The sequence below is a fragment of the Pogoniulus pusillus genome, chromosome 5 (assembly GCF_015220805.1).
Source record: "Pogoniulus pusillus isolate bPogPus1 chromosome 5, bPogPus1.pri, whole genome shotgun sequence".
In the NCBI taxonomy this organism is placed as follows: Eukaryota; Metazoa; Chordata; class Aves; order Piciformes; family Lybiidae; genus Pogoniulus; species Pogoniulus pusillus.
In genome coordinates, this window is record NC_087268.1 from 8479802 (window position 1) to 8494099 (window position 14298).

The 14298-nt window shown below is 43.9% G+C and overlaps 1 protein-coding gene across 6 annotated transcripts in view; it reads right to left on the reverse strand.

Moving 5' to 3' along the window:
- ALCAM (activated leukocyte cell adhesion molecule) overlaps nucleotides 1–14298 on the reverse strand; it is a 146816-nt gene that overhangs the window by 24982 nt on the left and 107536 nt on the right. For all 6 annotated transcript variants that reach the window (XM_064143152.1, XM_064143154.1, XM_064143155.1 and 3 more), the window contains 6 exons: nucleotides 13841–13941; nucleotides 10869–11088; nucleotides 5223–5287; nucleotides 4746–4833; nucleotides 3028–3210; nucleotides 170–297 (listed from right to left, as the gene is read on the reverse strand). In XM_064143152.1, coding sequence (XP_063999222.1) covers nucleotides 170–297; nucleotides 3028–3210; nucleotides 4746–4833; nucleotides 5223–5287; nucleotides 10869–11088; nucleotides 13841–13941 — 785 coding nt within the window. The remainder of the gene's footprint in view (nucleotides 1–169; nucleotides 298–3027; nucleotides 3211–4745; nucleotides 4834–5222; nucleotides 5288–10868; nucleotides 11089–13840; nucleotides 13942–14298) is intronic.

Here is a 14298-nt window from a genome sequence, read left to right on the forward strand (position 1 = left end):
GCAACCTCAGAGTGTGATGTAATGGCTGATGTTTATCCTCAGTTTCAGTCACACTGAATTCCTGCCTTCATCTGTTACAAAATCACGTAGACACTGACACAGAGCAATGTCTGTAGGAAAGGATGACACAGAATATTTCACCAGGCAGTGACAGCGAGGCAAGACTTACAGGAATGTAAAACAAGAACTCCTGTGGAGGAGGGTTGCCGTTTCCTGAGCACTTCAGAGTGATGTTATCGCCTTCTTTAATGGTGCTGCTTCGTGGTAGCACTTCAATAGTCACCTTCTCTGTTGGATCTGCAAAAATAATGGACACATTTAATAGCTTCTGCAAAAAGATCCGCCATAGAGTGACACTACCCATACAATATTCATGGCCCAAGAGTGCATGGTTTTATCAAGCAGGTGAAGGTATCTGCATGTGTAGATCTCTTCAGAAGAGAACTGAAGTTAGTCACACTTCCTGTCTTTTTGTCAGTGAAATAAGGGCAAAGGAGCCATACATTATTCTTTTTTCTTCACCAAAACACCTCTAACTGAAACAGCAATAATGACAATCATGTCATGTGGAGTCTCCTTCTCTAGAGACTTTCAAGACCCACCCGGACACATTCCGGGGTGGCAACCAGGAGGATGGAGATTCCCTTTCCACAAGGAGTCACAAGGAAAAGACATGAGGCAATGCAGACAAGTTAATGCTGGGCAGATTCCCATTGGACTCCAGGGGAAAATGTTTCTCCCTAAGAACATATTTCTCCTAGGAGAAGCAGTAGGTTCCCCTACATCAGTTAGTTTGAAGACTCAGCTTGACATGGTGCTGGGCCAGCTCATTTCAAGTCTACCATCACCTAGAAAGGTTGGACCAGATGATCCTTGGCATCCCTTCTAACCTGGCATTCTGTGATTCTTTTTCCCATTCCGTGAGACCTGTCCTAGGTGATCCTGCTTTGGCAGGGAGTTGGACTTGATCTCCATCTACAGTTCTCTGTGCTTACAAGAAAAGAAAAAGCCCTGATCAGTATAAACAGTTTCATGACGTGACTTCATTATGAGGGATTAACTTGTCCTCTCTGAAGTTCATTGTTTGGAGGACTGCAGCAATCAGGAAAACAACTGAAGCTCTTGATGCCTTCCATTAGCACCAGATAATAGCCTTCTTGCATTAAAAAGGAAAGAAATATGAACTACACTACTATTTTCAGCCTATTCTATATGCTGATCACTAGAGGCTTTCAGAAAGATTAATTTGGTGAACATAACAGGACCCTTACTGTAGTCAACAGAACTGTAAATGTAACATACTTCTGTCATGTTCAGTGAAGTTGAACCATAAGTTAAAAACCAGAATATTACCAAAGTAAAATGTAAGGCAAAGGGTATTTTAATAGGTGCTATTTTTTTTCTAAGTAGAAGCCTAACCACTATTTTTCAAACCCAAAGCAAAATGAAGTAAACTAAAGGAGAAAATATGGGGCTGGCAGCTCTCAGTGTTTTCATTTCAGTGAATAAATAAAATTCCACCAAAAATGCCAGTCTTGCATTAAGGCATAGTACTGTGCACCTTATTAAACACTAAAGCCGGCTACAGAGCTGAGGAACTCTTTGCCCTGACAGTTGATTTTGTGTGCTCAGTCAAGTGTGCACTCTGCAGTCCTTCTGACCCTCGAGGCATTCATCATGTCTGTCCTCTGCTATGGGATTTCTCAATAACAGGAGCTGTGTTTTCTGTGGCATCTCAACAGCTAAGAACCCTAACACAGCATCTCACTCCTCACAGCAAGAGGAGGGGTATGGGGTTTCAACAAGCCACATGCTCTCTCCTTCACATGCAATAGCCTCAGCTCCCTTCCATAGAATCAGAGAATTGTTTTGGTTTGAAAAGACCTCCAAGATCATCGAGTCCAATTATAAACCTAATACCACCATGCTAATTAAACCATGTCCCAGAGTATCATGACCACACCTTTCTTGAATACCTTCAGGGTTAGTGACTCCACCAGCTCCCTGGACAGCCTCTTCCAGTGCCTGACCACTTTTGCAGTGAAGAAGTTTTTCCTAATATCCAACCTAAACCTTCTCTGGCACAATTTCAGGCCATTTCCTCCCACTCTAGAACCTGGTATTAGGGAGAAGACAATGACCCTCACCTCAATCCAGCCTCCTTTCAAGGAGCTGTAGAGAGCAATGAGATCTCCCCTCAGCATCCTCTCCTCCAGACTGAACAACCTCAGTTCCTTCAGGTGCTCCTCAGAAGGCTTGCTCTCTAGACCTTTCACCAGCATGGTTGTCCTTCTCTGGGAGAACTGCTTACCAAGAGGTACTTACTCGGAAGTAATTCGTCACACAAATTGTCTACTAGAAAGCCTACCAATATCCACATGACACACTTTAAATCTAAAAACCAGTACCTTAAAAGCTGTGGAGACACTACAAGATGCGAGGTAGCCTACCAGCATTAAGTGTTCAGTGTTGATTATGCAGTAATGAGAAGCATTTGAGTGCATTATAAACCACGTTGTGTACTTACTGTGTCTTTCAAAGAACACAGAGAATTGCTCTAATGACTGACACGAGGAAAGTGATAGCCACCCAAATCTACAGTGAAAAGGTGTTTTCAGCACTTCAGCATCCCAATCCACTGCTGTAACCTCTGCTAAAGCTCTGCTAACACCCTAACTTTTTGTGGCTATCACTTTCTCCTTGGGGCAACCTGGACATCGAGTGGTAGAAAGAAATCACAACTAAACCTGAAGGTAAGTAAAAATTGCAGAATGCACTCACACCTTCTTGCTGAAAATCAGCTTGGAAGAAACCACCTCAACAGCTAAGCTGCAATTCATGGATTCTCAGAATGGTTTGCATTGAAATGGACCTTAAAGGTCATCTAGTTCTAACTCCTCTGCCATAGGCAGGGACAGTTCCCACTAGACCAGCTTGCTCAAGGCCTCATCCAGCAACATCTCTGTCATTGTCTAACTTTCTCTGAGAGGGACTTCATACAGCAACAGATTCTTTTTGACTACTCACAGTGAACATCGAAGACAACTGGTTCAGACTGTATTGTTTTCTGTCCAGATGGTCCATAATAGGTCACCATGCAAGAAAACCTGGCATTTGCATCTTCCTTCTTTGGCATGTACTGAAGAGATGACGTCATGGTGAAGAGTCCAGTTGTTTTGTTCACAGTCTTTTGCAAATCTATGACCACAGCTGGAAAGGAAATTCTGTTTCAGTGTCACACAGACTGAATTTGCCAACTTCTCCCTACATTTTGTTGTCTTCTACAAACGTGCAGGTAACATGACCCCAAGAGATTGTACAAATCATTGCCTTCTGGTGTTGCCACTGAATATTCCACCAGGAATATTTTATCACTGCTAACACACCAATCACATCAATCCTAGCTCCTAAATTCAAAAGAAAACTGAAACCTGTGGGTTTTATATAATACAAATCTCAGATTAATTTGTAAGACAGGAAGAAGGCTTAAAAAATGCTGTCAAACCCAATTTTTAGGATCGTATTTATCACTTGATTTTGTAAGCATTGTTTGTTTCATGGGAGGCAAAATACTCTGGTCTGATGTTGAAATTAAAGTTGAAAGGGAAGGGAAAAAAACCTAAATGTTGTTCTTAAATATCCTGGTAAATTCCTGTAAGGTATATATAAATCTTTGCATAAAGAGATGACAATATCCATGTGGTCCAAAAGACAGGTGTGGAACTGAGACTGTTAACACCTTGTAAGAAGCTACATAGGATCAAAAGTAGCTTTGCAATAGCATTAACAAAGGCAACCCTCCTCCCCATGATGTGGTTTTAAAGCTGGAACTGAGAGAGATTAAATAGAATCAATCATTTTGGTTGGAAAAGACCTTCAAGATCATCGAGTCCAACCTTCTACCTAACACCACCATGGCCATTAAACCATGTCCCAAAGTGCCATGCCCACGTGTTTCTTGTGTATCTCCAGAGACAGTGACTCCACCACCTTCCCAGGCAGCCTGCTCCAATGCCTAACCAGTCCTGAAGGAAGGAAAGTTTTCATAATTACCAACCTAAACCTCCCCTGGCACAATCTCAGGCCATTTCCTCTCCTTCTAGCAGCTGATACTAGGGAGAAGAGACCAACCCTCACCTCACTCCAACCTCCTTTTATAGTGTGTTCTAGAGAGTAATGAGGTCTCCCCTCAGCTTCTTCTTCAGGCCCCTCAGCTGCTCTTGTAAAACCTGTCCTCCAGGTCTGTCATCAGCTTTGATGCCCTTCTCTGGACATGCTCCAGCACCTCAACGTTAAGGGGCTCAAAGCCAAATCCAGGATTCAAGGTGCAGCCTTACCCGTGCCAAGTACAGGGGCACAATAACTTCCCCACTTCTGCAGGCCATACTATTGTTGATCCAGGCCAGAATGCTGGCAGCCTTTTTGGCCACCTGGGCACACCGCTGGCTCACGTTCATCTGTCTGTCAACCAGCATCCCAAGGTCCTTTTCTATTGAGCAGTTTTTCTACTTTGCTCCAGGCCTGGAGCATTGCATGGGGCTGTGGTGAGCCAGGTGCAGCACCTAGTGTGGTGTAGCTTGAGTGTTCTGAAGGGCTTAGAAGCTTCCTTCCAGTACATGTCTCCAAATGAGCCACTTCCTCAAAGCAGCAATACATCGGAGTGAAGCAGGGCAGCTCTTACAAACCCAGTTCCTCATGCACATAGCTGCCTGGATTCAGGGCCATTGTCCATTATTGCAACATACCTTCTCCCACAGGCTGCAGGAGTCTCCCATTCTTGTACCATGTCACGTTGCCTTCAGGATAACTGTCCCTTGAAACACACTCCCCAAGCTGCAGAAGAGAGAGTATCTGTCACTGGTTTTCATCACTAGCTTTAGTATCATTCTATAGTTACTTTGGCTAGGCATTTCTAGAAAAGCTCAAATGCTTAACCCCAGCTGTTCTTCTGAAACAGGACAAATCCCATCAGTGAAACACAGGTAAAATTTGGAAGAGGGTTTGGTGTTGGGTGTAAGATCAGGGTGGTTCCTTTTTGCAGAACCCAGCAATGGCAAGGGAACTGCTTTGTGCTTAGCCTGGCTATAGACTGTGCAGGTGTGCATCCATGTACACACTCCCTTCTCTGAACCTCACTCCACCACCTTGCTCTGTATCTTGACTGTAAAGGGGATTCAGGCAGCTGTCAGACACATAAATTTGAGGGAGAATGCTGCTCTTACCATTTGTAGCTTCTCTGTTTCTAAGAAGTCTGCTTGATGCAAGATTTCTGGTTGAGAGGGTTGTTCTAAAACATAAATAGGATAAAAGTGCTAGTGAAGGGAGCACAAACATCTGTTTGAAAAACAAGAGAGTTGCTAAAAGATACATGGACTTTGAGACTACATAGAATAAGTTGTCCTGGCATTGTCTTAGCCATTAGAAGAAGTGAGATATTTCTACCTTAGTGTGAGGAAATGGATTGGGAAGAAAAAAAAGCATCACTTGACAATGTGTCATACCTTCTGTAATGAATCCCATGCATTCCCATGCACCTGAGAGGAGAGAACCTCATCTAATCCATCTGATTTCTATGATAGACTCATAGATTCATAGAATGCTTTGGCTTGGAAGGGACCTTAAAGATCATCTAATGCAAATCCCCCTGCCATGGGCAGGGACACCTCCCACTAGAGCAGGTTTCTCAAGTCCTTGTCCAACCTGGCCTTGAACACCTCCAGGAAGGAGGCATCCACAGCCTCCCTGGGCAGCTTGTTGCAGTGTCTCACCACCCTCACTGTAAACATTTTTTCCCTAATATCTAGTCTAAATCTCCCCTTTTCCAGCTTTAATCCATCCCCTCCTATCCTGTCACTACAAGCCTTTGTAAAATGTCCCTCCCTGACTTTCTTGTAGGTCCTTCTCAGATACCAGAGAAGGAACCAACAGTACAGAAATCAGTACAAGAAGAAAAGCAGCTTTTCTCTGGATATTACTCTAGATATACTGAGCTATCACACTGTGAAGAACCAAAACTGAACCTCATGATTCTTCTAATGTTTCTTTTTCCTAGGTGGTTTTGTTACATTGAAGCAATTCAGCTGATAGAGATGAGTGTAATTAACTGATTCTGAGTTAGTTATGATGTTCTTAAAAATAAACCAAAATGAACTTGTTCTTCAGTGCCAGTATGTCTTCTTGTTTACTTTTCTTATGGTAGATGGACCTCTTAGCTTGCCAAAGTGGAGGATCTATCAGCATTTCCATCATAAAAGACTACTTTCTAGAGACTATATAGCTTGTCTGTTAAAATAGTTTGGCCTGAAGCCCAGAATGCAAATTTTTATCTTCAAAAGAGACACTTTCCCCTACAAGTTTAAAGGAAGAGGTGAAAGAGTGAGGGGATAAAAAAAAATAAATCAATGTTTATATAGTGAAAGAAAGCCTTTAAACCCCAGCTATACTGCTTAAATAAGCATACATAGTATATACTCCAACTGATTGAAACATCCTTAACCATGCCAGCTCACAGGACCTCGTTCCCCACATCAAATCAAGCTCCCTATGAATAATGGATGGCTGTCACTAATTCAAGCCCAGAGTGAACTCCAAACTGTCTTGCCAAAATCTCTGTGTGCTGATAAAGAAGCCAAGTGCCTGCTCCAGCACTCGGCTCACAACAACTCCACGCAATGCTACAGGCTTGAGGCAGTGGCTGGAAAACTGTCATGGTTCATAACTGTCTGAATGTGAGCCAGCAGTATGCTCAGGTAGCCAAGAAGGCCACCAGCATCCTGGCCTGGATCAGCAATAGTGTGGCCGGCACCAGTAGGGAAGTGATTGTGCCTCTGTACTGGATGCTGGTGTGGCCACTCTTTGAATACTGGATTCAGTTTTGAGCCCTTCACTCCAAGAAGAACATTTAGGTGCTGGAGTGTGTCTAGAGAAGGGCAACAAAGCTGGTGAAGGGTCTGGAGAACAGCTCTGGTGAGGAGCAGCTGAGGGAAGTCTGGAGAAGAGGAAGGGAGATTCACTGAATCATAGAACTGTTTCGTTTGGAAATGACTGCCAAGATCACTGAGTCCAATCACCTACCTAAGGCCACCGTGGCCATTAAATCATGTCCCAAAGTGCCATGTCCACACATTTCTTGAACACCTCCAAAGATGGTGCCTCCAGCACCTCCCTGGGCAGCCTATTTCAATTCTCCAGTTAGAGAAGCCACCATCTGCTCTCTCAAGGCAGCTTCCCAAAGGCAAGGCCAGCTGTCACACCCTCACAGCCCCTCCACCATACACCAAGGTCATGCACTAGAAGGATTTATTTGGCATTTACTAGCTCAGTGTCTGGAGCGAGAAGAAATTTTCAACTTGGCAGCAGCAGAGCCTGCTTTGGTGTGTTTGCAACTTCAGCACGCTGCTTATCTTTTGGCTTGAGAGCTTGCCAGAGCACTTTGCAACTCCACAGAGATCCTGTAATATAGAGGAAAAGAGCTCGCTGTCTGCAGAAGCCAAGCATCAGTGTAGCAGGACAGCAACTAATGTCTGCTGGGCTGCTCTGCTCTGGAAACTCTGGCCACAAGTGAAAAAGATGAGGACAGGTTCCATCTGGAAAGCTGGTAGAGCTTGTTTGAGTAGTCCAGTGAGTGAGACAAGCAGGTGGTACCTGTGCAATGAGCCATTTCAGCTCCTTAGCTCCAAGTTAATCCAGTAGCACAGCTGAGGATGTGGCAAGCTCCAGTGAAAACCAGCCTCAGAAAGAAGTTCTGGGATACAGCTGAGGTTCAGGTGGACAAGACTGTGAGCTCTGAGGGTTTGCAGGGCTGCAGCTTAGCTCTGAATTTGTAGTTTAAGGAATTAGAAACTTCACTGCTTAGAGGAAGCTTGTAGGCTATTTTAACTCTTTCCCAATTATGCCAGAGAGCCAAAGAACAACAGAGATTGAAACCTCCAAAATTAGACTCAAGGGTGTTCAAGAAGGACTTGAGAGAGTCCAAGGGAGGCAGTGAGGATGATGAAGGAACTGAAACATCTGTCTAATGAGACCTAGGGCTGTTTATACTGAAGAAGAGGAGATCTTATTAATGCTTGCAAGTGCCTAAAGAATGAGTATCAAGAAGGTGGAGCCAGCCTCTTTTCCAGTGGTGTTCTGTGACAGGACAAGGAGTTAACAGACACAAACTGCAACACAGAAAGTTCCACCTTAACATGATGAAAAAAAAGTCTTTGCTGTGAGTGTGCTGGAGCCTTGGAGCACGCTGCCCGGGAAGGTTGTGGTGTCTCCTTCTCTGGAGACTTTTCCAAACCCATCTAGACACATTCCTGTGTGGCCTGCCCTAGGTGATCTTGCTTTGGCATGGGGTTGGCCTCGATGATCTCCATAGGTCCCTTCCAACCCCTACCACTCTATAATTCTATGAAGTTAGGTGGAAAGAAATGGTAAGAGAATCTTGGAGATGTGACCTCAAAATGAAAATCCACAGAGGTGATTTTCTCTTGCAGTGCTAAGTCAGCCACACCACGTGGGTGGCATCCTCCACTCCTCTCTTCCTCAGAAAACACAAGCCCTCTCCATTAGCATTAATGCTTACAATAGAACACACAGGCTGTGCTCCATGGCTGAGCTGGCATTGTGTCAATATTTAGTGCAGCACATGGTCATTCAAGCAGTTAGAATTTCCTTTCACCACTTACCACTGCTCCATCTACACCTTTACTGCTGTGTGATAAGGAAACATGGTAATTCTTTATCAGCCCTTTGAAGAGCTGTGCTCTCAGCACACCCCTCCCTGCTGTCACTGATTCCATTCTTACTGCAGTCAAGTTGAAAGTGAAATAGGGGAAAGGAATTGCTGCTGACTCCTAATCTAGCTTCAAACTCATTTATGCCACTGACAAACCTCTGCCTAGATGCTACTGACAACTCCTTCACATCTTCATAGAATCATTAAGGTTGGAAAACCCCTCTGAGATTGTCGAGGCCTGCCATCAAACCAACACCACCACGTCCACTAAGCCATGTCCTCAAGTGCTGTGCCCACATGTTTCTTGAACACCTCCAGGGATGGCGACTCCACAGCCTCCCTGGGCAGCCTGTTCCAAAGCCTGATCGCTCTTTAAACAATTTCTTCTAATATTCAATGTAAACCTCCTCTGGTGCATCTTGAGGCCACTTCCTCTTGTCCAATCTCTTGTTACTCGGCTGAGCAGACCAGACCAACACCCATCTCTCCACAATCTCCTTCCAGGGAGTTGTAGAGAGCAATGAGGTCTCCCTTCAGCCTCTCTTCTCCAGACTGAACAACTCTACTTCCCTCAGCTGCTCCTCACCAGCCCTGTTCTCCATACCCTTCACCAGCTTTGTTGCCCTTCTCAGGGCATGCTCCAGGAGCTCAATGTCCTTCTTGGAGTGAGGGGCCCAAGACTGAACACAAGATTCAGTGTGAAGAGATGAGTAACAGTGCCCTTCTAAAACATCACTTTTCAAGCAGAAGAGTGATCTGTTTGAAACTGCCCATCCCTGATAGGAAGGCATGCCCGTAACAGACTTTGGGTGAGTAAACCTGCACCCGAGGAGTAACAAAAGCCAAACCCAGCAACTGAAATAATGAAGCTAAGGAAGATTCTGTTCTCTTCAGTCACCAGGCAGCATTTACAAACACTAACCTAAGCCTTGGCAGCCTTGTGCCCCTACAAAAGAATCACAGACGTTTCCACAAGGTGGGTCAGTGTTTAAGAGATTACATGTCTGCTCTGAATCTGCAGCAAGAAGAGACCAGGTTTGTCCATGCTCTTGTACAAACTCCTGAGCAGGATTGCCCCTCAGAACACTGGGGCTCACAGTGTGGATCAGCCTTGCAATCAGTATGAGGCATTATCAAATGCTAATGAATTTTAGAAGCAAAGAAATGTTTTGGTTGGAAAAGATCTCTAAGATCATTGAGTCCAACCATCAACTTAACACCACAATGGCCATTAAACCATGTCCTAAGTTCGATGTCCACAGGTTTCCTGAACTCCAAAGAGAGTCACTCCACCCCCTTTTGCTCTGAACTATAACAGAACTGCAGACTCATCTTCCTCCTGGCAATTCAGGAGGGGACAACAGAAGCTTTTGAGGTTAGCAGCTCCTTTTCCAACCTCTCTCTTGCTCAGCCACAGTTCCATTGAATACTATCTGCTCAGGGCTGCTTTAAACCTTTCATAGAATCACTGAATAGTTTGAGTTGGAGGGGACCTTAAAGATCATCTAGTTCCAACCCCCCTGCCATAGGCAAGGACAACTTCCATGAGACCAGGGTGCTTAAAGCTTCATCCAACCTGACCTTGTACACCTCCTAGAGAGGGGGCATCCACAACCTCCCTGGGCAACCTGTTCCAGTGTCTCACCACCCTCACTGTAATGGATTTCTTCCTAAAATCCAGTCTAAATCTCCCCTGTTCAAGCTCCAACACATTCCCTCTTGTCCTTTCACTAGAAGCCCTTGCAGAAAGTTCTTTTCCACTGATCTAATCCTGCAGACCGCACACAGTTAACATTTCCCTCCTCCAGAAAACTCTAAGAGAACAAATGGAAAATAATCAGTGCTAATTTTACATTTTTCATTTCCAAGGCCAAATGACATCACATCAGTAAGTCATTATCAAAGCCTAAAATTCTCTTTGAGCCAGCACTTATCATGAATAAACTGCAAGTGCAGGCAGTCCCGTTACGTAAATGCCACCAGTAGATTACATTTTGAAAGCTGCAGAAATCTGCTGGTCTTTGGTAATTTACCCTGCCAAACTTAACTTTCTTGGCTTTCATCTTTCCATTAAACAAAAGTCTCTGTCATTTATGATTCAGATGCTGATGAGTGCTCACAGCAGCAACAACTTTGATTTACTTACTGAAGACTTTGACTAACGTTGGCTCTTCGGAGACATCATCTTCTGTAACCAGCATACATACAAATCTCTTCTCATCGCTGATTCTTGCATTCTTGATGGATAATGTGTAATTTTCTGAGAGGCTCAACCTGTCTCTGTAGTCTGGCACATCATCATACTGTACATTTTTTTTGGTTGAGGATCTGAAGGCAATAAATACTGGAGATTCATTTGGCATTTCCTACAATAAAAGGAGAAAGACCTCTCTTTTGCATAAACATTCATTTAGAACTTCCTGAAGATCTGCAATTGGTACAAACTCACAAATAAAAATAAAATATATGAGCTGCATCAGATGGCTTTTTGCCTGATTCATTCCTGCCATGCTCACGAGAAATCTGTGAGTAATTCAGTAGAAACTCACAAGAACTAGTTTAAGGCTGCTGTGGTACACATTGTGCATCTCATCAGTAGAAATAATTTCAAAGCTTTGGCTCAGTCTCAGCACAGCACAGGCCTTCCTCTTGATGAGAGCTGGTAGTTCTGGCACCACCTGCCTCTGTGTGTATGAAAAAACATCTGAAATAGAAACATTTGTGAGCTAGGCTCAAAAGCTTTGGTTTTCTTTTTTTTCCCCAGGATTCTTTTACATATTCATATTGTTTGTCTGGGATACTCAGACTTCATTCCAAATGCAGGATTTAATCAGGCATAACTGCCTATTTTGTTCTAAATTAGTTCCTAGGTTTTTGGTTTTGCTTTTTTTTTCATTTGTTTGTTTGCTTTTGTCTTTTCTTTGTGTTTAAAGGACCCAAGAGCTTGTAGTATGGGAATATACACACAGTCAAGTATTGCTACTCGTGCATCTCAGGATAATCTGCAAAATATTGTTTCTAGACATCATACTTATATTCATAAGTATGCAGTTGCCATCCTAAGGAAGAATACAAAGTTCACAGCCTTGCACAAACCTACCAGATCAACACTTTATTTTTCATGAGAGACAAAGTCTGCAGGCTGAGCTCTGCAGGATTTCGTTCCACTGCCCCTCAGAGTAGGGACAGGCACTGTCAAACAAAGTGAGCTGCAAGGTTGAGTCCATCTTTATGTTCAGTATTGTGCTGGGGTCCAGGAAAAAAAAACCTTTCCTTCTCTTTTAATCCCTTGCACCTTGTAGCACTGATGTGAGCAGTGCTCCCAGCACAATACCTCAGCTCGACTGCAGAGCCCACAAAAGCATGGTGATGCTGTGACAAGAGATGAGTGGTGTCCGAGTCAAGCAGGGAGCAGGAGGCAACAGCTGATGTGAAGTTTAAATTCTTTTATAGCCTTTTTCCTTCTCCCACTTTTAACTCTGGGATTACTCTAGATGTCTGTCACACAGGAAGCAAAGTTTTACAGTTAGCTGTCAAGTGAAAACGAACTCACCTCTTCCTAATCCCACCAGCATGCATAGGTTGACACTGAAGGGAGCAATCCCTGCTCCTGCCATGATGCACGTGCCCCAGCCCCCTCAGGCTCCCAACAAGAACCTGCATTTCTACACTCAAACAAATCACAGGAGTAAATGGAATTCTTTCTTCTTCCAATGCAGTAGTCAACTGACCAGAAAAGTCCTAAACCAAACCCTTTCCCTGCTGAAAACAAAAAAATGCTGTTATGCTGGGAGCTGGCTTGGGAGAATAAGTATCACTTGCACTTGGTTGGTTAGGCTGTGTCAATGATTTCATACAACAGTGCTGGGATGGGCATTTCTACACATTAGATGTTCACTCTCTTTCCATTTAGAAGAAGCTATAATGTCTCCATTTGCTGCTTGGTACTTGTCCAAGAGGAGCAATCGAAATGCACCAGAAGGAAGTAATGATGTTGTTTTTTTCCCTCAAAATAACCTTGCCTCTTCATACAGACAGTCCTCCCAAGAGAAGTCAGCAGACTAAAAAGCACATTGCAAAATCAAGACCCTGCATCTTCTTCTGAATGCTTGTGTGAAACAGTTTCACTGTCCCTTTTTGGAAAACATCCTCCATGCACTTCCAACTTTATTTCCCAAAACATGTTCATGGAGCAGGAACTCTCGAATAGGTGAAGGATGCAAAATTGCCAACTTCCAGGTTTAAAGGAAGGAAAACTCCCACCGGTGGCAGACCCAGCTGCTGTCAAATAGGCAGCTGGATGCCATTTTATAAGAGAACAGAAAATGAGGTAATTTTAAATCCACTGAGTAAACATCACCCATTACTGCTGGTAACATTTTGTTTGAGCAGGAGAAGAGATGTAGATGAACTTTACAATAGCAGGAAAACTCATTGTCCCTGTGTCAATCTGAGAAGCAAAAATAGTTTGTATCCTGGTGTTTTCTTCCATGTGTGCTTCCAGGTTTCATCTAACTTTGATGCATTTCTCTTTTTGGCCCTGGAAACCAGCATCACCTAGCAGAAGTGCATCCTGTGGTACTCCCACTGCAGGCTGACCCAGACAACCAGAAGAGCATTGGTGTTTCTGCCTCTCCACACAACACAAATGTCAGAGCGAACACACCAGCAAGTGCACTAAGGTCAGCATTACTCTCTTCTTCACTGTGCACACTGAAGCATGAAACATTGTAGAGTGACTATCTGGATCAACCAGACCCAGGGACGAAGCTTTCCCAGAGATAAAGACACCCTGCTGCAGGCAGCCTCCTTCAGAAGTACTCAAATGTACAGTGATGGCTCTGTCAAGTGAGTGAGATGCCACTGGGGAACATGCCACGTCTCTAACACAGGCTGGCAGAGAACTCCTGAATAATTATTTCTCTTGAACAATGAGATTAATCCCTCAAAACTCTAATCAAGGGAGATTGGAATCTTGCAGTCTTACAAATACACAGGGATGAATGTCTTTGTATCCAAGACAGAAATCCTATCAACTGGCAGCCTTGTAATCTCATACACAAAAAGTGCCCACCTTTTATACCAGCTCTAATGAATACAGAGGTAAATTATACTTACATATTTCCATTTTCCAAACATAAGACCCTCTGGTACTTCCAGACGACAAGGCATAGTGATGGTATCTCCATATACTGCATTTACTGTGTACAATCCCAGAGCTGGGGAGGAAACAGAAAGAGAGGAAATAATGTTAGCATTTTCACTGTTCACAGCTGTTACAAGAGCAGAGCCACATCCTTTGCAAATGGGTATCTATCAGCAGCAGGATTTCATAGAATCACAGAATGATCTGGGTTGGAAGGAACCTTAAAGATCATCCAGTTCCAAACTCCTGCCATGGGCAGGGATGACTCTCACTAGACCAGGTTGCTAAAGGTCTCATCCAACCTGGCCGCGAACATCTCCAGGTCAGGGACTTCCATGACTTCCCTGGGCAGCCTGTTCCAGTGTCTCACCACCCTTAGTGTAAAGAATTTCTTCCTTATATCCAGTCTAAATCTCCTCTCCTCAAGCTT